Source organism: Pan paniscus, chromosome 9, assembly GCF_029289425.2.
Source record: "Pan paniscus chromosome 9, NHGRI_mPanPan1-v2.0_pri, whole genome shotgun sequence".
Taxonomy (NCBI): domain Eukaryota; kingdom Metazoa; phylum Chordata; class Mammalia; order Primates; family Hominidae; genus Pan; species Pan paniscus.
This window is the reverse complement of record NC_073258.2, coordinates 68443153-68467744: the sequence shown is the minus strand read 5'-3', so window position 1 is coordinate 68467744 and position 24592 is coordinate 68443153. Positions and strand designations below refer to the sequence as shown.

The 24592-nt window shown below is 43.1% G+C and overlaps 1 protein-coding gene and 1 non-coding gene across 3 annotated transcripts in view; both read right to left on the bottom strand.

Moving 5' to 3' along the window:
* Positions 1-24592, bottom strand: part of KDM2A (lysine demethylase 2A) — a 145738-nt gene that overhangs the window by 16993 nt on the left and 104153 nt on the right. The window contains exons 9-12 of one of the 2 annotated variants that reach the window (XM_003828711.6): positions 24271-24424; positions 22763-22878; positions 14639-14765; positions 10851-11245 (exon numbers count right to left, since the gene is read on the bottom strand). In XM_003828711.6, coding sequence (XP_003828759.1) covers positions 10851-11245; positions 14639-14765; positions 22763-22878; positions 24271-24424 — 792 coding nt within the window. Of the gene's footprint in view, positions 1-753; positions 8147-10850; positions 11246-14638; positions 14766-22762; positions 22879-24270; positions 24425-24592 lie in introns of those variants that run through there. The other variant, XM_008954149.6, reaches the window with a different exon arrangement.
* LOC112441318 (small nucleolar RNA U13) lies at positions 21147-21253 on the bottom strand. Its single transcript, XR_003029251.1, has one exon. It is a non-coding gene; the product is annotated as a small nucleolar RNA U13 (small nucleolar RNA).

Below are 24592 nucleotides of genomic sequence, written 5' to 3'. Positions count from 1 at the left end.
CTCTGCTGAAGTGAACTGAGCTGTCCACAAACGGGGACTTTCCACTTTCAGCAAAACAGACTGCACAGTAAGATCTGCGATTGTTCAAGAGTAGAAAAGGAACTTAACTGTTCACCAAAAGAAGTCTAATTCTACCTGCAAGATTTTTGTGGGGAATAGGGAAGGGTAGGCGGAAAACTGTGTCGGTGTGTGTGTGGGGGGCGGCAGCTGTTCACACATACACGACTCAGTTACTGGGGTATGTGTGGGTGTGGAGGGAAATGCAGATTTCCTTCCAAGCCTTATTTTGCTGGGGCCATTCAACCAAGCACGCCCTGCTTTCATCAAAAAAGGCAGACTCCAGCTGAGGCCCTACAAGAAACCATATAAAGAAGCCACCACCCTTCACTAGAGGGGGTTTGGGATAGGAGAGCGGGGGTGGAGTGCGGGAAAGGCTGACGCCTATCTCGGCTCCAGGCATTCGGGAGAACATTTAAACACAAGCCCACACCCTACAGATCACAGGAAGGGAAAGAGAACAGAAGGTGCCTGGGCAGAGAGGGAAAGGATTCTCAAAAGCCAACCAACCCAATTCAAAAGCACATCCCACCAGGTGAGGGAACAAGTGCAATGACGGCTCAAGCAACACGAAGTAACATAGCATTGTCCTGGACTCGCCCGGCAGGCAGTTTCTCCTGCCTCTTCACTGAGACAAAAGTCCCTATAGTTACACGCACCCCAAACCAGAAAGGGTTTGCCGATCGACCCCCTGACCTTTCGTTTCCCGTCGCTCTGGAGCTGCCGAGGCTCTTGGTGAAGTTTCCCCAGCGTCTTTGTTTTGTTTTCTGTATTGGAAGTTCTCCTGAAGGAGTTAGATATTCTGCCTCTGGGAAAATCCGGATTTACTTGAATATTCTGGAATCTCCCAGAGCACATAGGGCAGGGCAGTCCAGCTCTGACCCTTCAGACTACCCAGAGGGAGCAGCGTGCAGCGCTCTGGGCTCCTTCTCGAGCCCTTCAGCTCAGCCGCGGCTTCCTGTGCCTGCGAACAATGCTGCTGCGTCACCCACATGCAGCTCCCAGAAATGCTTTGCAACGGAAGATGGCAGGAGGGGGAGCCGAGCGAGAGTGAGCGAGCCAGGCAGAGGGCCCAGCCGTTCTGCTGCAGAGCCGGGAGGGGGTGTGTTCAGCAACTGCTTTCTTCCTCGCGATTGGAAGAGGCCCTGCCAGGGAGGAGAGCTCAGCCACAGCCCCCGCCCTGTCTCCCTCCCACCACCACTGCAATAGGAGAACCTAGGGCCAGCCCCCTGAGGGCTCCCGGTGGCAGACTTCTGAAGGCGCCAGCCAAAGGGAAGGCTTTAACTCATTCTGCGGGCTACACTAGGCACCTTGGCCCACATTTGTCCTTGTCTCAGTCCACACCCTTCCCCTCAGGGTCACCTCTCACTGTTACCACTGTTACTGCCAGAGCTCTCTGGCTGACTGCACACACACTTATCTCTCCCCTCTCAGCAAGTAGAGGGGGTCGCCCAAAGTTCCGCCTCTCTGGATGAACTAGGCACAGGAGCTGAGTTCCTCTTGAGTTATCTTCTCTCTCCGGCACACTGCCTGCTTCACCTGCCCTCGCTGACTTGCTCCCAGCCCACAATCCAGAATCTGCCTATGTGTTCCAAAAAACCTTCAGAAATGGCCCATGTCAGCCAATATTGAGATATTCAATAAAATACAGCTAAGATCAACTACATCTAAAACAGATGCCTGCTTCTGATTCTGACAAGGACTCCACCCCCACAGTACAGTACTAGAAATGTCTGCGCAGCAATCCTGCAGCAGTTCCACCGTGACCAAGTCAAACAACTGAGGCACAACACACTTTGCCCTCCTGCCTCTAAACAAGGTGCAGGAAGCCAGGGAACACACATTCTCCCAATTCCAGCAGTCTCCTCTGCCTGTAAGATTATCCTACCCTCAGAATACCAGTATTGTACTCTTGGATTTCCATTTCTATTCAAGTCTGTTTGCCTGTCTCATTCTTGATATTCCCCAGATGAAGCAGCCAGTCCTGCATCCTGTCAAGACACCTCACTGCCTTCTCACAGCCACTCGGACTGACAAGTATTGCTCACACCTCTGCACAACAAACCCTGATCCCCGGATCCCCAGCTGGGATGAAGCTCAGACTGAACACACACTCCTTTCAGTCTACAGGAGGAAGGGAGGGTGCACACTCTGGTTGAGTTTCTAGTGATCCACAGTGTACCAAACATCAGCATGGGAGAACCTGAGTAGGAATCAAATACTTAGCAGAAACAGTTTGGGTCTTTTTTAGAGCCAATGTGATTTTTATGTGACTTTTAGGCCCTTACAAATGTATAACTTGCCTTTTTTGCAGATGCTCTGATTTAAACATCTAGCTCTTAAGCATTCTTATTTATTTCCAGGCCAGTTGTTTCAGTGAGTTTCTGGTACAGATTTAGTGGCTAACTAGGCTTTCTAAAGTCTGGAGCTTTGCTGCCAGGGGCTACATATGTTATTTTTATAGTAGTTTACCAGGGGAAGGACAGACTTTTGTGCTCTCGGCTGAGCTTCTCCTGGAAATGCTTATATGGTCATCCTAACCCTAAACTTCTCCCGGACACTGTATCTTAAGACTCAAGACCCACTGCAATCGGCTTATTTTGTTTGAAAGGCTTTCCTTAACAGTGATCTAGCTATTGAGAGGTCTTCTTGGAAAATGCTTATTTTGATCTTCAGTGCTATCTATATTATAGAGATAGTAAAGTATGAATACTTAAGAGAAAACATATTACTTTAAAACAAACGTAAGTTCAAGTTGCAGCAAGTGCAAATTCTAGAGGCCACCAGGAAAGGACAAAAATCACATAGGGCACTAGGAAACTCACTCCCAGTAAGTTTCCAAATCACAAATTAAACAAGGCCTAACTTTTCCCCCTCCTGCTAATTGAGAATAAAAGATAGGCAAAAAAGATAAGAATTACTAAGACCATGACATTACATAATACAAGAATATAAGGAAAATATTTAAAATAATTATATGTAACTTTAAGCATATGTGCCTCATAACTGAGTTACATTACTTAAAACTTTCTATTCAGTAAGAATGTATGAATTATTACAAATATCTTGTTAGTAAATATTGCAAATAAAGTTTTATTTGTATAAATAAATATATCCTATAACAGGATATAAATTTTTTTTTTTTCCAGACAGGGTCTCTCTTTGTTGCCCAGGCTAAAGTGCAGTGGTAGATGACAGCTTACTACAGCCTAGACCTCAGCCTCCTGAGTAGCTGGGACTACAGGTGCACACTACCATGCTCAGCTAATTTCTTAATTTTTTTGAAGATGGAGTCTCACTATGTTGCCCAGGCTGGTCTTGAACTCCTGGCCTTAAGTGATCCTCCTGCCTCAGCCCCCCAAAGTGCTGGAATTATAGGCATGAGCTAACACATCTGGCCTAGGTTGCTTTACAAAAAAAAATCTGTAAGCCTGGACCCAGGACAAACAAACAAACAAAAAGCTGAGTTGGTTGGGTAAGGTGGCTCATGCCTGTAATCCCAGCACTTGGGAGGTCGAGGCAGGAGGATTGCTCAAGGCAAGGAGTTCAAGATTCAAGACCAGCCTGGTCAACACAGCAAGACCTCGTTGCTAATAATAATAATAATGGTAATAATAATAATAATAAAGAAAAATTTAAAAACATTTAAAAATCTGGCTTAATGGAATAAGAGCTAACTATACTGGGTCTTCTACTAGTTCTATTAGTGTCAGAATAACCCCCAAATTATCAACTGAAGAGAATTCCTAATTAGTATTTCTGGAGTTATTTGCAACAATAACCCTTTCTGCTTCAATCTCATCATACTCCTGGGATGGGGCCTAACATAAATTTTTAGATCATAGTTCCAAAATAAAATGTTAAGATTCTTAGATAAGAGTATCAGTAGCCTATTACATCACAAATAACAATTTTCCAATTTATAAATTGAGAGCTTTTACCATTTATATAATGTTGTAGTAATAAATTTATATCCTATAACAGGAAAGTTTATTAGCTGGTGAATTAAGACTGGAACATCTCTTTCCCTCAGGATAGACTCTGCCACTCTCACTCATTTGCTCTGTGCCCTGTGTCATGCCAGGCACCTACAAACCTGGACTGCACTTATTTCCTATTTCTTAGCCCACTTTTATATCTGCTTTGCCACTGAACTCTAAGGCTCTTGAGGGCTAGGACCACAGTGTCTGCATAGTTTCCTTAACATTCAATCTGATTCCTGACACAGAGCAGGCAGGCATTATTCAGAGCGGTGGAATAAGTGAATTTCATAGATTTGTAACATCTAACTTTTTTCTGGCTGTAATAATGCACTGCTTATTAAGTATTTTACTAATCTTGTTAATTTTAACAACAATCTCACAGATATTTTATAGAGGAGAAAATAGGTTTCCATAAATTTAGTAACTTACCCAAAAGTCACATAGTATGATTGGCAGGCTTATCAAAATGTTTAGAGAAAACAGGAAAGTCAAAAAGTATTCAACAATACTGAATTTGCTTTATTAAGTGAGCTGGGCAGCCAGATATATTGTTATATAAAAAGCTTCTTTTATATATGCATATATATTAAGAACTACTTTATCACCAAAATAAATACCAACAAAAACAACAATCTGATTAAAAACTCAAATTGTGGCTGGGCGTGGTGGCTCATGCCTGTAATCCTAGCACTCTGGGAGGCCTAGACAGGCAGATCACTTGAGGTCAGGAGTCAAGACCAGCCTGGCCAACATGGTGAAACTCCATCTCTACTGAAAATACAAAAATTAGCCAGGCGTGGTGCCACACACCTATAATCCCAGCTACTCAGGAGGCTGAGGCAGGAGAATCACTTGAACCCGACAGGCGGAGGCTGCAGTGAGCCTAGATCACGCCACTGCACTTCGGCCTGGGTGACAGAGCAAGACTTCATCTCAAAAAACAAAAAAACCACAAATTCTTCCAGTTGACTACTACTATCCTATTGTGCCCTGATATTAGCAGGCTGGGATGTACCCTTTTAGATTCCTCTGCAATGCACAAATACGCATACACTTTTTCTTACATTAATGGGATGGTACTATACATACTGTTACATGTCCTACCTTTTTATTCAACATATATCAAGAATACAACTTTCCAATTTTAGAAATGTTAAGGATATCTTGGTCGGGCGCAGTGGCTCACGCCTGTAATCCCAGCACTTTGGGAGGCCAAGGCAGGTGGATCGCAAGGTCAGGAGTTCAAGACCAGCCTGGCCAACATGGTGAAACCCCGTCTCTACTAAAAATACAAAAATTAGCTGGGGTGGTGGTGCATGCCTGTAGACCCAGTTACTCAGAGGCTGAGGCAGGAGAATCACTTGAACCCAGGAGGTGGAGGCTGCAGTGAGCCGAGATGGCGCCATTGCACCCCAGCCTAGGTGACAGAGCAAGACTCTGTCTCAAAAACAAAACAAAACAAAACAAAAAAAGCAGCCGGGTGCAGTGTCACGCCTGTAATTCCAGCACTTTGGGAGGCGGAGGCGGGTGGATCATCTGAGGTCAGGAGTTCAAGACCAGCCTGAACAACATGAAGAAGCCCAGTCTCTACTAAAAATACAAAATTAGCCAGGGTGGTGGTGCATGCCTGTAATCCCAGCTACTCGGGAGGCTGAGGCAGGAGAATTGCTTGAACCTGGGAGGTGGAGGTTGTGGTGAGCCGAGACTGCGCCATTGCACTCCAGCCTGGGCAAAAACAGTGAAACTCAGTCTCAAAAAAAAAAAAAAAAAAATTTCTCATAGTAGGAAAACCCCATTCTACCTATGTACACTTTCAAGAGTCAACATTACCCACAACCCCTCCCAAACAGAACCTCATACACACGCTGATAGCTTTACCGGTTTACCGGTAAGGCAATACTTTACTTTCTTTTTTCTTTTTTTTTTTATTGAGATGGAGTCTTGCTCTGTCACCCAGGCTGGAGTGCAGTGGTGCCATCTGGGCTCACTGCAAGCTCCGCCTCCCGGGTTCACGCCATTCTCCTGCCTCAGCCTCCCAAGTAGCTGGGACTACAGGCGCCCGCCAAGACACCTGGCTAATTTTTGTATTTTTTCTAGAGACGGGGTTTCACCATGTTAGCCAGGATGGTCTTGATCTCCTGACCTCATGATCCGCCCGCCTCAGCTTCCCAAAGTGCTGGGACTACAGGCATGAGCCACCATGCCCGGCCTACTTTCTTTTTGAGACAAGGTCTCACTCTTTTGCCCAGACTGGAGTGCAGTGGTGAGATCACAGCTCAGTGAAGCCTCAACTTGCCCAGCTCAAGTGATCCTCCCACTTCAGCCTTCCACGTAGCTGGGATCACAAACACACACCACCACACCTGGATAATTTTGTATTTTTGTGGAGGTGAGGTTTCGCCACGTTGCCCAGGCTGGTCTCAAGCGATCTGCCTGCGTCTGCCGCCTAAAGCACTAGGACAAGAGGTGTGAGCCACTGGGCTCAGCCCAAGTCAGTACTTTTTAATGTCCTATTTTTTCACTTAATCCTCTTCCAACTCTATATTCTATGACTTGTTCTTCAACGCCGTAGAACCTAAAAAAAGCCCTTTTATCACAGCACTGAAATGCACTATTTTTCCTTGGAATATTATGAACATCTCATCTACCACTTTTCCCCTCATCTCTTCTACTAATTATTTCTGAAAGCCAGATAGGTTACAACAGCAAACAATTCCTTTCTCTGCAGGAAGGGTAAACTGTACTAGCTTTGTCCCCCACTGAAGTATAGCCATCAGTGCTATAAGCACCAAGTTTTCTAGCACTTCAAAGTCCCCAGCTGTGCAGTGATTCAGCACCTACCCAATCTAATGCTTTTTTCTTTTGAGTGATGCTTAGATTCTCAAGGTATTCAAGCTCTAAGCTTGCTATATCTTTTCTGAGATTTAGCATAACTGATCAAATATAGGAATAATTAATCTATTTGATCTTAAGTGAAATTACACCTGCAGAGCTGGAATCTAAATCTGTTGTCTTCTGACGTCAGCTACATTTTGACTGTGGTTTTGGGTAAACGAGAAGCTGTGGACAAGTCTCTGGAGGGAGAATTCAAACACTGTCGGCCTGTGTAGTCATCTCACTGGCTACTTGTTCCTCATGCTCTGGCCTCTGCCACTATATCTTAGCCAGTGATGGCAGTCATGTTTTTCAGTGGTCCCTGATAAACACAAGCAAGCTATCTCCGGACACTTTTCATAATGCTAAGCCTCCTCTTTAGATGTCTCTTCTTAACTCCCCTCTCTTCTTGCTGACTCTGCTTAATATTTAACCCAAATCTTTCTACTTTTTCCTTTGGTATACCATTGTACCACCCTTTCACCTCAAATCTCCTTATTTAGCTACTTTAGTTAAACTACTCCAATGGATTTGTTGTTGTTGTTGTTGAGACAGGGTTTCACTTCCATCACCCAGGCTGGAGTGCAATGGCGCAATCTTGGCTCACTGCAACCTTCGCCTCCCAGGTTCAAGGGATTCTCCTGCCTCAGCCTCCTGAGTAGCTGGGACTACAGGAGAGCGTCACTATGCCCAGCTAATTAATATATATATATATGGTTTTTTTTTTTTTGTAGAGATGGCGTTTCAACATGTTGGCCAGGATGGTCTCAAATTCCTGGGCTCAAGCGATCTGCCTACCTCAGCCCCCCAAAGTGCTGAGATTACAGGCGTGAGCTACCATGCTCAGCCTCCAATAGTTTAAGGGAGTTTGTGTATTACTACCACACTTGACCTTGTATAATTGATTAGTGGATTATTATATGGCTTTTTACAACTGAATTCAATGGAGTCAAAATCTATCTATAGACATTCCCTAGGGCTGAAAAGACTTTTTTAAAAATCATGAATCAGAAACACAGATACCCAGGCCAATGGAATGTTTTGACATCCCCTAGGGCTGAAAAGACACTTTTAAAAATCATGAATTAGAAATACAGATACCCAGGCCAAAAGAATGTTATGAGGTGTAACCTTAGAATTCTTTTTTCTTAGGGTCCCTAAGACAATTATATAAGTTAAAAGTCTCAAAGGTCACAATTTAGGCCGGGCGTGGTGGCTCACGCCTGTAATCCCAGCATTTTGGGAGGCTGAGCCGAGTGGATCACCTGAGCTCAGGAGTTCGAGATTAGCCTGACCAACATGGTGAAACCCCATCTCTACTAATAAAAATTAGCTGAGCGTGGTGGCATGCTCCTGTAGTCCCAGCTACTCAGGAGGCTGAGGCAGGAGAATTGCTTGAACCCAGGAGGTGGATGCTGCAGTGAGCCGAGATCGCGACACTGCACTCCAGTCTGGGCAACAAGAGCAAAACTCTGTCTCCAAAAAAAAAAGAAAGTCACAATTTAAAGTTTCCCACATACATCCACAATGGAATATAAGTCTTACCACAATGGAAATGAAAAATCTGAATGTCCTTTGTTCATTTAAAGGGTATGAAGTGAAAGTCTGGGAAAGTATGGCTAAATTTGTTTTGTTGCACACATGAATCATTATAGAAGTAGGACCACACCTACCTGGAACTTTGTCATTTCCTCCCATAAACATAAATAAAACCTACGATGATATCAACTGCCTCTTCTTATAGCAAACATTATAAAACCAAACTATAACACCAACTATCTAGTTTCTATCACTACTAAAAAGGACCAACTTCACCAGGTTTTTGCCCCTTTTAAGCCTCTGTTATTTTTTACCTTTTCACTGACGCATAAACAATATAAGATCTAATTAAAATGTCGATTTTAAAAAGAATAAAAGATGAAGTCCTATCCTAGTCTTTGGAATTCTCTCCTAAGGTGGCCAGGAGAAGCTGAGGAGCACCTCATCTGGTTATGTGGTGGCCACAGAAAACCTGAATGAGGAATCAAGGATGGAAAAGACTTACTATGAGATATTTAGTCCATTTTCACTGAGGTCACAAAATTATTCCCTATAAGTATTTTTTTTTTTTTTTTGAGACTGAGTTTCGCACTTGTTGCCCAGGCTGGAGTGCAATGATGTGATCTTGGCTCACTGCAACCTCTACCTCCCGAGTTGAAGAGATTCTGCCTCAGCCTCCCCAGTAGCTGGGATTACAGGCGCCCGCCACCATGCCCAGCTTATTTTTTTTTTTTTGAGATGGAGTCTCACTCTGTCGGCTCACTGCAACCTCCACCCCAACTGGGTTCAAGCGACTCTCCTGCCTCAGCCTCCCAAGTAGCTGGGATTACAGGTGTCTGCCACCACGCCTGGCTAATTGTTGTATTTTTAGTAGAGACGGGGTTTTACCATCTTGGCCAGGCTGATCTTGAACTCCTGACCTCGTGATCTACCTGCCTCGGCCTCCCAAAGTGCTGGGATTACAGGCATGAGACATCGCACTGAGCCTTTTTTTGTATTTTTAGTAGAGATGGGGTTTCACCATGTTGGCCAGGCTGGTCTCGAACTCCTGACCTCAGGTGATCCTCCCACCTTGGCCTCTCAAAGTGCTAGGATTACAGGTGTGAGCCACTGTGCCTGGCCCCCCTAAGTTTATAAAATGGCTTAAAAGTAGCTTAAAATAATCTATGTGAGGTTTTCAAAATAACATTACAACTTGTAGATTAGCTTTCTAATATACATACCCATTGTTCCAAACACTGATTTAAAAATAAAATTGCTATTTCCAGCTTTACAATTCTTGGTCTTCACATTAATTGTTACTTAGGAGGAAAGACTTAAAATAATTTCCTCCAGTTTAGATAGCTCAAGGTTGGGTGTGGAGGCTCATGCCCGTAATCCCAGCACTTTGGGAGGCTGAGGCAGGCAGATCACCTGAGGTCAAGAGTTTGAGACCAGCCTGGCCAACATGGTGAAACCCCATCTCTATCAAAAATATAAAAAAATTAGCCAGGCGTGGTGGCACGTGTCTGTAATCTCAGCTACTCAGGAGGCTGAGGCACGAGAACTGCTTGAACCCGGGAGGTGGAGGTTGCAGTGAGCCGAGATCTTGCCATTGCACTCCAACCTGAGCGACAGAGTGAGACTCCGTCTCAAATAAATAAATTAATTAATTAAAATTAAAAAAAAAAAAAAAGCTCAAGTCTGGATTCCTTAAGAAAAATATACAATATGAAGGGGAGCTGGAGGAGGGATAGCATTAGGAGAAATACCTAACGTAAATGACCAGTCAATGGGTGCAGCAAACTGACATGGCACATGTATGTCTATGTAATAAACCTGCACGTTGTGCACATGTACCCTAGAACTTAAAGTATAATTAAAAAATAAATAAATATAAAACTTGATAAAGCAATGGGATGAATTATTTTAAAATGACGCTTTTCCCAATGTATTTAAGTCTTGATGCTAGATAAATTTGAATCTAAAGAGGCTAAAGCTACTCAACGTTAACCCAGCATAGAACAATTTCATTTCTCTCAATCTGCTTAGGATGAGACTCCTATCAGTCACTTTTGTCCTGCGTTTTATCTTAAGGTAACTTAAGTTTAATGTAACATTTCTTATATAAATATTTTCTTTGGGTCACTTTATTTTTGGGGTCAGCCTGAAACCTATGTTTAAGACTAAATTTATAAGTCTTCAATGAACACATAAATGTTAGTATTTTCAAAACAGGGACATAACCTCATTCTAGTAATGAAAACACTGAGCAGCAATAACAAACACACATGCATATTAACTTCTCTCTGACTGAACCAGAGATCACCCAAAATTCCTATATTTTCTCCCTCTGAATCTGGAAGCTGACTGCCATAGCCGGATCAGTAGCTGTCATGTAACACATCAAACCCTTACCTTTACATCAGCAATGAGAGCATCTTCATCTTCTATCCCTGTGGGGACACATTTCTTGTGCAGTGGCAGAGACTCCAACTTATCTACAAGGCAGCGAAGGCCTTCAAGCTCAAAATGGGTCAGATGCACTTGCCTGTCCTTTCGGGGAGCACACTGGGGATCCCACACTTGTCCATTGTGGGAGCCCCGGCTACAGTCAGAAGATGAGTCCCCAGCCAAAGTTTTCTTCAGACTTGGAAGACTTCGGCAGGTTTTGCCCAGTCCATCATAATCCAGGTTGACTCCATTCGCTACAGGGCTAGTGAGGACAGAACGCCTGCTGCTCAAGCGTCGGGGTTCTCGATCCACTGCTTCCTCATCCCCATTCCCAGACTCCAACCCATTTAACTCCAAATCTACCAATATGAAGAAAAAATGCAGTAAGAACATTTCACTCTGCCATGTGATCAGCAAGAGAAATAGGTGGCATGATAGGGGCCTTGAGGCTATAAATGACAAAATTACCACATTTAAAAAAATGGTCTATCTTTATTCCAACCCATTTGTCCACTGTTCAAAATCACAGTTAACAGGTAGAAACAGGATCCTGACCTAGGAGGACATCTAGGTAATAGTCAATTGGATTTTTTAAAGTTTGGGTAGGACCTAGTCTTTGAACTGTGTACTAGAAATCAGTTACTTATCAAAGTGGTTGTAAAGTCAGTTTCAAGTTAAAGCTTGAATCTGGGATTATTATTTCATTACCTTTTAAAAGAGAAGACACTAAGAAGCATGTATGTTTAAAAAATAGTTTTAGCCTGGGCAACATAGTGAGACCCCATCTCTACATTAAAAAAATTAGCTGGGTATAGTGATGCATGACTATGGTCCCAGATACTAGGGAGGGTGAGGTGGGAAGACTGCTTGAGCCTGGGAGGTTGAGGCTGCAGTGAGCTGTGATCATATTACTGCACTCCAGTCTGGGCAAGAGAGTGAGACCCTGTCTCAAAAAAAAAAAACCAAAAAAAAACCAAAAAACTTTTTTTTTTGTTTGAAGTTTTGGTCTTAAAATCAAGCTTTGGAGTTGAAATCCTAACAACATAAGTAACAAAACAAAGTGACTATTTTTGAAAAGGAAGATTTTGATAGTCAAAACACAGTGATAATGTTCACCAGTCTTTTCTTTTATAATTTAGAAAATGCAAGAAGGTGCAAAGCAGTAAATAAGTCATCCCTTATCCCTCCATCCTACGATAACAACTGAACAGTACAATATACTTTCTTTCCATGCTTTAACAGATGTGTATGATTATTATGTGGGTTTTTTTTTTTTATGTTGTGGTTTGTTTGTTTTGAGACAGGGTCTCACTCTTTTGCCCAGGCTGGAGTGCAGTGATGCAATCATGGCTCACTGCAGCCTCAACCTCCTGGGCTCAAGCAATCCTCCCACAATAGCCTCCCAAACAGCTGGGACCAGAGGCATGTGCCACAACACTCAGCTAATTTTAAAAATTTTTGTAGACAGGGTCTGGTCATGTTGCCCAGGCTGGTCTCAACCTCTTGGACTTAGGTGTGCCTTCCACCTTGGTTTCCTAAAGTACTGAGATCACAGGCATGAGCCACCATGCCTGGTCTATATGTGTTTTGTTGGTTACTTTCTGAGATGGGGGTGTCACTATGTTGCCTAAGCTGGTCTTGAACTCTTGGACTCAAGTGGTCCTCCTGCCTTAGCCTCCCAACTAGCTGGGACTACAGGTGCTCATCACAGTGCCTAGCTCTATTAGATGTTTTTTTTTTTTTTTTTTGAGACGGAGTCTCGCTCTGTCACCCAGGCTGGAGTGCAGTGGTGCCATCTCAGCTCACTGCAAGCTCCACCTTCTGGGTTCACGCCATTCTCCTGCCTCAGCCTCCCAAATAGCTGGGACTACAGGTGCCCGCCACCATGTCTAGCTAATTTTTTGTATTTTTAGTAGAGACGGGGTTTCACCATGTTAGCCAGGATGGTCTCGATCTCCTGACCTCGTGATTGGCCCTCCTCGGCCTCCCAAAGTGCTGGGATTACAGGCGTGAGCCACCACACCCAGCCTAGATGTATTTTTTTTTTTTTTTTGAGACGGAGTCTCACTCTGTCGCCCAAGCTGGAGTGCAGTGGCGTGATCTCGGCTCACTGCAACCTCCACCTCCCGGGTTCAAGTGATTCTCCTGCCGCAGCCTCCCGAGTACCTGGGACTACAGGTGCGCAACACCACGCCTGGCTAATTTCTGTATTTTTTAGTAGAGACAGGGTTTCACCATATTGGCCTGGCTGGTCTCGAACTCCTGACCTCATGATCCGCCCGCCTCGGCCTCCCAAAGTGCTGGGATTACAGGTGTGAGCCACCGCGCCCGGCCCATTTTTTATTTTCAACTGAGAATATAAACTATGAGTAAAATTATGCAGTAAAAGTAAAATGCTAAAGCAAAAAGTATCTTGCTTGGATTAAAGATTCCATAAGAACATGTGATCCCAGGATATTATGGTGTTGAGTCCTCACCAGTTTCAGACATATAAGAGTCTAAAAATGTATACTGAAACTACACTGTCATCTAATTAAAATATTTCTCTGATAGATGTTGGGGAAACTTGAAAGCACAGAGATAAAGAGCATAAACTGCAGAGTCTGACCAACCTGCTTTAAGCTGTGAAGCTGAACCAAGCTGGTCAGACTCTAAAAGCTGTGGCTTTGTCACTTATTAACTTTAAGATCATGGACAAGTTTTTAAATATCCTTGAACCTTAATGTTCCCATTTGTAAAATGAGGATAATAATACCTATCTCTCAGGTAATAATAAGAATTTCATAAATGTAAATTGCTTAGTATAGTGCCTAGAATACAACAGGTTATTCTGATGATGTATTCCTAGTTTTTATTGTGCCAAAGACCATTCTTTATACAATAAAACGCATTAGACAACCGGGCCAGGAGTGGTAGCTCACACCTGTAATTCCAATTTGGGAGGTGGAGGCAGGAGGACAGCTTGAAGCCAGGAGTTTAAGACCGGCCTGGGCAACAGAGCAAGACCTCATCTCTACAGAAAGTAAGAATTAGCTGGGCATAGTGGTGTGTGCTTGTAATCCTAGCTACTCAGGAGGGGGATTGCTTGAGCCCAGGAGTTTGAGGTTACAGTGAGCTATGATTACGCCACTGCAATTCAACTTGGACGACAGGGCAAGGCCCTGTCTCTAAAACAAAAACAAAAAGCATATTAGACAACTGATCATCTTTCTTTCTTTTTTTTTTTTTCGCAACAGGGTTTCACTCTGTCGCCCAGGCTAGAATGCAGTGGCATGATCTTCGGCTCACTGCAGCCTCAACCTCCTGGGTTCCAGTGATCTTCCCACCTCAGCCTCCTGAGCAGCTGGGACTCGAGCCACCATGCCTACCCAATTTTCTGTAGTTTCTGTAGAGATGGGTGTTCGCCATGTTTCCCAGGCTGGTCTTGAACTCCTGGGCTCAAGCCATTCGCCCACCTTGGCCTCCCAAAGTGCTAGGATTACAGGCGTGAACCAGCGTGTCCGGCTTGATCATCCTTCTTGAGGAGCTAAGTAATAGCAACTCAGACAAAGATCAGATCCAGAGTATTTCATTTGGCCATTAACTCACATCTGGGTAGGTAACTGGTATTCAATTCCAGTGATGAATTTGGTACTTCCAAGTAGATGAATTAAAAAACCAAGAACATATTGAGTGACAGCCTACTGAGTATTTCGGGCCTCACCCTCAGTCCTAAGCGGTGTCTTCAAAGCTCCTATAGGCAGAATACTTACCCATGCTGAGGGACTCTTTCTGAAATTCCTTGGTTAGGTGGGAACGGTTGGTTATGCAGTACACATAGCGCTCCAACACATACCAACACATCTCATAGTAGAATGGATAGCGAAACTTATTTGGAACCTACAGAGGAATACAATAGAGAAAAGATGACGATTTTCAAGGAAAGAGAGTACAACAAATGGAATTACTGTAATCATTAACCCAGGAAATACTCTCACCAGTCAACCTGCAAACCCAGCTTGGCATCTGAAGCAAAAACTTAAGCAGAACCATCAACTTAGAAAACGTTGGTCTTGAGAAACAATCACTGAAGATAAAGGGTACTTGGGAGGCCCAGACGGGTGGATCACTTGAGGTCAGGAGTTCGCGACCAGCCTGACCAACATGGTGAAACCCTGCCTCTACTAAAAATACAAAAATTAGCCAGGTGTGGTGGTGCACACCTTATAATCCCAGCTACTCGGGAGGCTGAGGAATGAGAATCACTTGATCCTGGGAGGCGGAGGTTGCAGTGAACTGAGATCACGCCTCTGCACTCCAGTCTGGGCTACAGAGTGAGACTCCGTCTCAACAACAACAACAAAAAAAGGTACTTGAGGAAGACCATTTAGAACCACCAAGAAGCTGTCTTGGTTGAGTGGAAAAGCATCAAAACAATGAAAGTTTCGGTTCTGGGACAGAGTAAAATGTAAGAGTAAGACACAAAATACTTGAGAAAAAGGCATGCAAAGTACTCTTGCTTTACTATATTTGCCCCTGAATCAGAAGGCCATGGAACAAAGAATCTCATGGAAAAACAGGACATGAGATGAAGTGACATGTTCATATTAGGCTATTACAAATACTAAAGTTTGACTAGAGACTCACTCTCAGACCGTGTCTAGTCTAGGGGCACCAGGTTGGGTATTTTCTCCACTATCGATGCTCAGCTTGCCTGACTCATACTTTGTAGTCTGCCAAAATGGTATGTCCACAAACCAGATTAATGTTCCATATGACTTAATCAATCACTGTCTTTATTTTCTTTCCATTCTTCCCAAAAGAGCATTTTCATTATTATTTCAGCTGGATACTAATTTTAAAAGGTACTCTTTAGATATATCACAGTCCAGGAAAGGACAAATCAGCACAGATTAATCAGTGAGGAAGACCAATGATGGGGACTATCCTAAATATATTTTGTTGCCTTTTTTTAAAACCATTTTTTTTAACTTTTAGAGACAGGGTCTTGCTCTTTCACCCAGGCTATCATCCTCCCACCAAAGCCTCCCCAGTAGCTGAGATTACAAGTGTATGCCACCACACCTGGCTAATTTATTAACCCATTTCCCTTTTAGAAAATAAAAGAGCAGCTCACGGCCAGCGCTCATTTAATTTTACATAAACATGCTCTTTGATGCTGAAGGAAATCTGATTGATTTTCGTTTGTTTTTTGAGACGGAGTCTTGCTGTGTTGCCCGGGCTGGAGTGCAGTGGCGCGATCTCGGCTCACTGCAAGCTCCGCCTCCTGGGTTCACACCATTCTCCTGCCTCAGCCTCCTGAGTAGCTGGGACTACAAGCGCCCGCCACCACGCCCGGCTAATTTTTTGTATTTTTAGTAGAGACGGGGTTGCACCATGTTAGCCAGGATGGTCTCGATCTCCTGACCTTGTGATCTGCCCACCTTGGCCTCCCAAAGTTCTGGGATTACAGGCGTGAGCCACTGCGCCCGGCTGGAAATCTGATTGATTTTCAAGGTGAACATAAAATATAAAAACTGTCCTTGGAGTTATTTCTAAACAAAACTAACAGCAGGATGGTCTGAATCATCAGGATTGTCTATTTCAGAAAAATCAGATCCATCAAATGAATCTCTGGCCAACAACTGTTCATCAATGATATATTATTATTTTTTTTTTGAGATGGAATCTCGCTCTGTCACCAAGGCTAGTGTGCAGTGGTGGGATCTCGGCTCACTGCAACCTCCACCTCCTGCGTTCAAGCAATTCTGCCTCAGCCTCCTGAGCAGCTGGGATTATAGGTGTGTGCCCCTACACCCAGCTAATTGTTATTTTAATTTTATTTATTTATTTATTTATTTTTACTCTTTTTTGACACAGTTTTGTTCTTGTTGCCCAGGCTGGACTGCAATGGTGCAATCTTGGCTCACTGCAACCTCCACTTCCTGGGTTCAAGCGATTCTCCTGCCTCAGCCTCCCAAGTAGCTGGGATTACAGGTGTGCACCACCATGACCAGCTAATTTTTATGTTTTTAGTAGAGACGGGGTTTCACCATCTTGGCCAGGCTGGTCTCGAACTCCTGACCTCAGGTGATCCACCCGCCTCAGCCTCCCAAAGTGCTGGGATTACAGGCATGAGCCACCGTGCCCAGCTATTTATTTATTTAGAGACAGAGTTTTGTGCTTATTGCCCAGGCTGGAGTCCAATGATGTGATCTCGGCTCACCGCAACCTGCGCCTCTGAGTTCAAGCGATTTTCCTGCCTCAGCCTCCCGAGTAGCTGGGATTACAGGCATGCGCCACCACACCTGGCTAATTTTGTATTTTTAGTAGAAACACGCTTTCTCCATGTTGGTCAGACTGGTTTCGAACTCCCAACGTCAGGTGATCCACCCACCTCGGCCTCCCAAAGTGCTGGGATTATAGGCGTGAGCCAGCGTGCCTGGCCAATTGTTGTATTTTTAGTAGAGACGGGGTTTCACCATGTTGGCCAGGTTGGTCTCGAACTCCTGAACTCCAGTGATTCGCCCGCCTCAGCCTCCCAAAGTGCTGGCATTACAGGCGTAAGCCACCACGCCTGCCCAAGAATGATGTTAACATCACGCATAGGAATGCTATGTTTTCTAGGATTTGACATTTTCAGCAATCAAGAATAACTATATTTTGTAAGTAGAAATACCACTACTAAAAACAGAATGCTATAAATAGAATGATATATTTTGTTTTCAAAGTCAGTATACTAGAGTGATGTGAAAATAATAAAAGCGAGATAGTTCATGGCAAAGTTATCTTGGGGTAAATGCTGCAGCCGCCGGGCGTGATGGCTCACACCTGTAATCCCAGCGCTTCGGGAGGCCAAGGCAAGTGGATCACCTGAGGTCAAGAGTTCGAGACCAGCCTGCTGAAACCCCGTCTCTACTAGAAATACAAAAATTAGTGTGGTGGCGCATACCTGTAATCCCAGCTACTCGGGACGCCGGGGCAGGAGAATTGTTTGAACCTGGGAGGTGGAGGTTGCAGTGAGCTGAGATCACACCACTGCACTCCAGCTTGGACAACAGCAGCGAAACTCTGTCTCCAAAAAAAAAAAAAAAAAAAAAAAAATGCTGCAGCTGCCAAGTGCCACCGGTGAGTATCATTGGGGAAAATGAGAAAGGGATTAATTTTGGCCGGACGTGATAGCTCAAGCCTGTAATCCCAGCACTTTGGGAGGCCGAGGTGGGTGGATCATGAGGTCAGGAGATCAAGGCCATCCTGGCTAACACAGTGAAACCCCATCTCTACTAAAAATACAAAAATTGGCCGGGCTTGGTGGCGGGTGCCTGTAGCCCCAGCTACTTGGGAGGCTGAGGCAGGAGAATGGTGTGAACCCAGGAGGCGGAGCTTGCAGAGTGAGCCGAGATCGCACCACTGCACTCCAGCCTGGGGGACAGAGCGAGACTCTGTCTCAAAAAAGAAAAAAAAAGAAAGGGGTTAATTTTTGGTACGGACAGGGTCTCACTATGTTGTCCAGGCTGGTCTTAAACTCCTGGGATTAAGTGATCCTTCACTTCAAACTCCCAAAAAGTACTTGGGATTATAGGCATGAACCACCATATCTGGCCATACAGCTTTCTTTTAGAGAGGCCATATTTCAAAAGGATAAGCCAAATGATATTGTTTTGAATATGCAGCTCCTGAGAATGTTCCCATCTCCTCCCATATTGTAGGGATGACTTCACCTACCCGTTTACAAACTCTATATCAGGTAGTGTTCCTGAATCATGGAGAACTGGATAGGAGCCCCTTTTCAAAAACCTTCACCAGGCCACAGGGCATCACTGGGGAATAAGGAGATCACTCTCCCCATGGCAAGGCAGGAGAGAAGATGTACTTTTCATAGTTAGCCCCAATCAGTTTTCTAATGCATAGTAGCCAGACCCTGATTCTGGTTTCTTATGTGGCTAAAACTTTAACAACTAAAAGAATGACTCTCTTACACGGAAGTAAAATTAATTTATTTCTGACTAAGGGAGACAGAGGAGAGAGACAACAACCAATAGGTATTTGGTCCCTTAAAATTAAATATAATACACTATGCCTCTCCATTAGCCTTTTAAGTATAGCAACACTTTCTGGAAGGGTTTTTATTAGGAGTTCAGGACAACTCCAAATTCTAAAGCCCTTTGGAAATCGGTTGAAAGCTGAGTAATAATGACAGTTTAAAAAAAAGAAGAGTCTGGGCATAGTGGCTCACGCCCGTGGTCCCAAGGCTTTGGGGGCCTGAGGCTGGAGGACTGCTTGAGCCCAGGAGTTTGAGACGAGCCTGGGCAGCATAGTAAAACCTCATTTCTACAAAAAAATAAAAATAAAAAAACTAGCCAGGTGTGGTGGTGTGCGTCTGTGGTCCCAGCTACTCAGGAGGCTGAGGCAGAAGGATCACTTGAGCCTACGAGGTTGAGGCTGCAATGAGCTGAGATCATGCTACTGCACTCCAGCCTGGGTGACAGAGTGAGACCCTGTGTCAAAAATAAATAAATAAATAAATAAATAAGAAAGAAAAAAGGAAGAAAATATGAAATACAGGCATTAAAATTTTGAGTTTTTACTCGTAACTTATAAGACTGTATTAATTATAGCCAAGAGATACCACATACCCAACCTGACCCCATTGCTTTTTACTTATGCCGCATATCAATTTCTAAGACTGGGTTAGCATTTTTTGGAAATAATTTTTTTTTTTTTTTTTTTAGATGGAGTTTCATTCTTGTCGCCCAGGCTGGAGTGCAATGGCACGATCTTGGCTCACTGCAACCTCCGCCTCCCAGGTTCAAGCGATTTTCCTGCCTCAGCCTCCTGAGTAGCTGGGATTACAGGCATGTGCCACCACGCCTGGCTAATTTTGTATTTTTAGTAGAGACAGGGTTTCTTCATGTTGCTCAGGCTGGTCTCAACTTCCTGACCTCAGGTAATCTGCCTGCCTAGCCTCCCAAAGTGTTGGGATTACAGGTGTGAGCCACTGTGCCTGGCCTTTTTTTTTTTTTCCCTTATTTTTCTTCTCTTTACGTAGAAAACTCTTCATGCAGGGGATAAGGTGCTCACTTTATGTTACTGAATATATACTTTCCTTTTCTTCGCTGAAACTGAACCAGTGTATAAGACCCAGGTGTAAGAGTCATCTTTAACCATAAAAAGGGAACGCATTCTAAAAACCAATTTTCAGACTGAATCTTAGAATGGGTACATAATTACCTCTAAGAATGACAGAGTTAAACGGGAGTATTTTACTATGGAATTATACATTTTTTTTCTTTTGAAACATCTTCCCTATTTTAGAATATTTACCTATTTTAGAATAGACATCTTTTTTTTTTTTAATTAACAGACTGTGTCTCACTCTTCCACCCAGGCTGGAGTACAGTGGCACCAACATAGCTCACTGCAACCTGGAACTCCTAGGTTCAAGCAATCCTCTCACCTCAGCCTCCCCAGTAGCTAGGATTACAGGCATGCACCACCACACCCAGCTTTGTTGCCCAGGAGAGTCTCAAACTCCTTGCTTCACATAATCCTCCCACTTTGGGCTCTCAAAGGGTTGGAATTACAGGTATGAGCCCCTGTGCCTGAACTGTACTTTTGTTACTCTTAACAAATAAAAAGAAATGTACTTTTATAAAATGTGTTGAAGAAGCACTGGCTTCCTCTCTTAATTCTACTAGTAGGGCAATTCCTGTAACTCCAACAATAATATCAATGATGTGTATAGTGATACGTAACTCCTACACCAAAATAAATGTTGCAAAATAGGCACCATAATGGTTGACTATTATTGCAGTACATAGGTCAGTGACCATTCCTATAATATATAAAAGACCATTCATATAAAAGTTGTGAATTCTTCATTAATTGTTATTTAAAAATTTTTAATACTTTTAATTCTACCAAAAAATTTCAAGAGCAGTAGCATTAATAGTTCTACACTCTTCTCTGCAATTCTCCAACTGTTAACATTTCTCCACATTTGCTGATCTCCATACTAGCTTAGTATTCTGCTCAGCTACTTGAGAGTAACTTACAAACATCACAACCCCCAAATATTCTAATTGCTGTTTAATCCCAGTATCATCTATACTTTCATATATGATTCAGCCCTTACCAATTAGAATTCTGCTAAAAAATAAGCTCTCATTCTCTAAGGTGGAGGCTAGCCAGCAAACAACACTTAGTGGATTTGGCCTGCTGCCTCTTTTTATGATTCCTGTGAACTAGGAGTGTTTTTTACCTTTTTTTTTTTTTTTTTCGGGTCAGACAGGTAATGTGCTGACGTATTAATAGTAACAAGGTTCAAGGGTGGCATCTTTCACATACGTGCATGAACACCTAATCATGATCATGAACTATAAAAGGATCGTTTTTTACATTTTTTAATGGTTGAAAAAAATTTAAGAGTATTCTGTGACATGTTAAAGTTATCTGAAATTCAACTTTCAGTGTCTATGAATAAAATTTTATATTATTTGAGCCACACTCATTTGTTTAAGTATTTCATGCTACAAGGTAGGGTTAAACAGTTACAACAGACACTTTATGACCCACGAAGCCTAAAATATTTACTATCTGGTCGTTTGCAGGAAAAGTTTGTCAACTCTTGCCTTAAGGTATCCATTGTATATAATAAATTAACTTTTTTCTATGCATCTAGAAAGGTATTAGCTGTGTATCATCCTAGAGAAAAATGAGAAAATAAGATACACAAATTATTTTATTTTGGGCTTAATTCTCTCTTGAAACCCCAGTTGAGAAAGACAGTATATACATTTATATAATTAAAGTAAGATGCTTTGAGTATAGTCATCAGTATAGAAAAAGATACATGAATTTAAAGTTCTGAAATTTGGGTTGATAAGCCCCATTACACCAAATAATTCTGTGAGCATAAAAATGAAACACATGGCTCAAGAGATTACCAGAGGTAAATGTCTGGCCTTATAAAAATCCAAGATACTGCGGGATGCAGTAGCTCACACTTGTAATCCCAGCACTTTAGGAGGCCAAAGCGGGCAGATCACTTGAGCCCAGGAGTTCAAGACAAGCCTGGGCAACACAGCAAAAACCCATCTCCAAAAAATACAAAAAAATTAGCTGCATGTGGTGGCGTGTGCCTGTAGTCCCAGCTACCTGGGAGGCTGAGGTGGGAGGATCAACTGAGCCCAGGGAGGTTGAGGCTGCAGTGAGCCATGACTGTGACACTGCACACCAGCCTGGGCAACAGAGTGAGACTCTGTCCCAAATATTAAAAGAAAAAAATGTTACTTTTTCCCATTCACTATGCTGTTGGCTAAAAAATAAAATAAAATAAAATAAATTTAAAAAAAAAGGAAAGAAAAAGAAATCCAAGATACCAAAAACCTCAAAGAATTGGAGTCCCTAAAACGGAGTATGTAAATCGTGTTAAAATTTTTATTTGGCCAGTCACAGTGGCTCACACAGTGGCTCACCTCCCAGCACTTTGGGAGGCTGAGGTGGGAGGACTGCTTGAACCAAGAGTTCTAGACCAGCCTGGGCAACGCAGTGAGACCAAGTCTCTACGAAAAAAATTAAAAATTAGTCAGATGTGGTGTGCACCCAGAGTCCCAGCTACTTGGGAGGCTGAGGCAGGAAGATGCTTGAGCCTGGGAGGTTGAGGCTGCAATCATCCATGATCACGCCACTGCACTCTAGCCTGGAAAACAGAACAAGGTTCTGTCTTAAAAAAAAAAAAATTAAATTTAAAATTTTGTGTGTTCCCAAAATGTCAACACTGCATTTTAACTGAAAGAAAAATGGAAGTTTTGATAAACCATCAGTGAATCTCTTGTAACATCTATCATAACTGGAGTAAACCTCTTCACATGCAACTGTTATATAAGATTACTTACCCGTGTCCGATCTTCAATGTTGTATATTTTTAACTGCATAGGGATGTTGAAGCTATGCAAAAAATTGCCCCCAAACACTAATGTGTCTGTAGGAGTATACACAGCATGAATCCAGCCTAGGAGAAGGGGAACAGAGGGCAGTGGCTGAAAACACACATTACAGTAAGTCTCTCTCAGAGAACTAGTACAAGACCCCTAGATCACACTCTTCACTCTGATTCTGCTTCTTAGTGGTTTGTCAAGTTACTTAATCTCTCAAAGCCTCAATTTCCTCTATAAAACCAGGATAAATAATACCTCTTATGGTTGCTCATGAGCATTAAATGAGAAAATGCACATCAAATGCTTAGCACATAATAAACGTTTACTGGAGCACCAACTATAAACCAGGCTCTGTACAAGATAGTTTACAATTCAGGGGTGTCCAATCTTTTGGCTTCCCTGGGCCACACTGGAAGAAGAATTGCTTGGGCAACACATAAAATACGCTAACATGACCAGGTGCGGGGGCTCACGCCTATAATCCCAGCACTCTGGGAGGCTGAGGCTGGTGGATCACGAGGTCAGGAGTTCAAGACCAGCCTGGCCAACATGGTGAAACCCCGTCTCTAGTAAAAATACAAAAATTAGCTGGGCATGGTGGTGCACACCTGTAATCCCAGCTACTCGGGAGGCTGAGACAGGAGAATTGCTTGAACTGGGACCTGGGAGGTGGAGGTTGCAGTGAGCCAAGATCACGCTACTGCACTCCAGCCTGAGGCTACAGAGCAAGACTCCATCTCAAAATAAATAAATAAATAAATAAATAAAATAAAATATACTAATACTAATGACAGCTGACAAGCTTAAAAAATTGCAAAAAAAAATCTCATAATGTTTTAAGAAGGCTTATGAATTTGTGTTAGGCCACATTCAAAGCCATCCTGGGCTGCATGAGGCCTGTGGCCTGCAGGTTGGATAAGCCTGGTTTACATGTGTTCTCATTTATATTCCTTATAACAAAATGAGACACAGATTTAAATATTTGCTCTAAGCGTAGTATCTAGCAGGTAAATGCATAGTCAGAATCCTAATAGAGGTCTGTGACTCTAAAATCTGTGATCTTTATAAGCACTTACTTTGATTTAATGACTTGATCAAAAACATCCCTGACTGAGCACTCCAGCCTTCACAGCCATTCCCTAGAATAGTAGGCAGTTCTTCAACATAGATTGTGTATCACCTGCAGAACAGGTCCTATCTATAGAGATTCTAAATTACTAGGGCTAATGCAGAGCCCAAACGTGTATATCTGAAAAGCCTCTGCTGGCAATTCTTATATACTTTATTGGAAAACCACTGCCTTTTCAAACTGAAAACAAAACAAACAAAACCTCAGCATCTATTCCATAATGACAGGAAGAAACACTGTTGTTTTCTGCAGACGCCCAGCATCATAACTATTCTTGGTGGTAATCCATCAATTTCTTTTTCATTAAGGAAAAAAATGGCTAAATTTTTTTGCTTACCTGAGGGAATGACGAAGGTATAGCCCTGCTTGAGCTCAATGCGCTGACAATCTGATACCCGGTCACCCAGAAAGATGTCTCCCTGTTTCCCTGACAGCAGCCAATTCTCGTACAGCTCCAGGTTGTGGGCTGTAGGGGGGATGAGCCAGAAGACCTGTGAGTTAAAAAACTTTAGTCTGTTAACAGCCATTGACATGACCCAGTCGTCTCCCTCAACTGATAAACAGGTACAAAATTAAGACCACCAGGTAGAAGAAAGGCAAGCAATTTTCCCAGCCTATAGAACTTGACTATTTGGTAAACCCTAGAAGGTCCAAGGCAG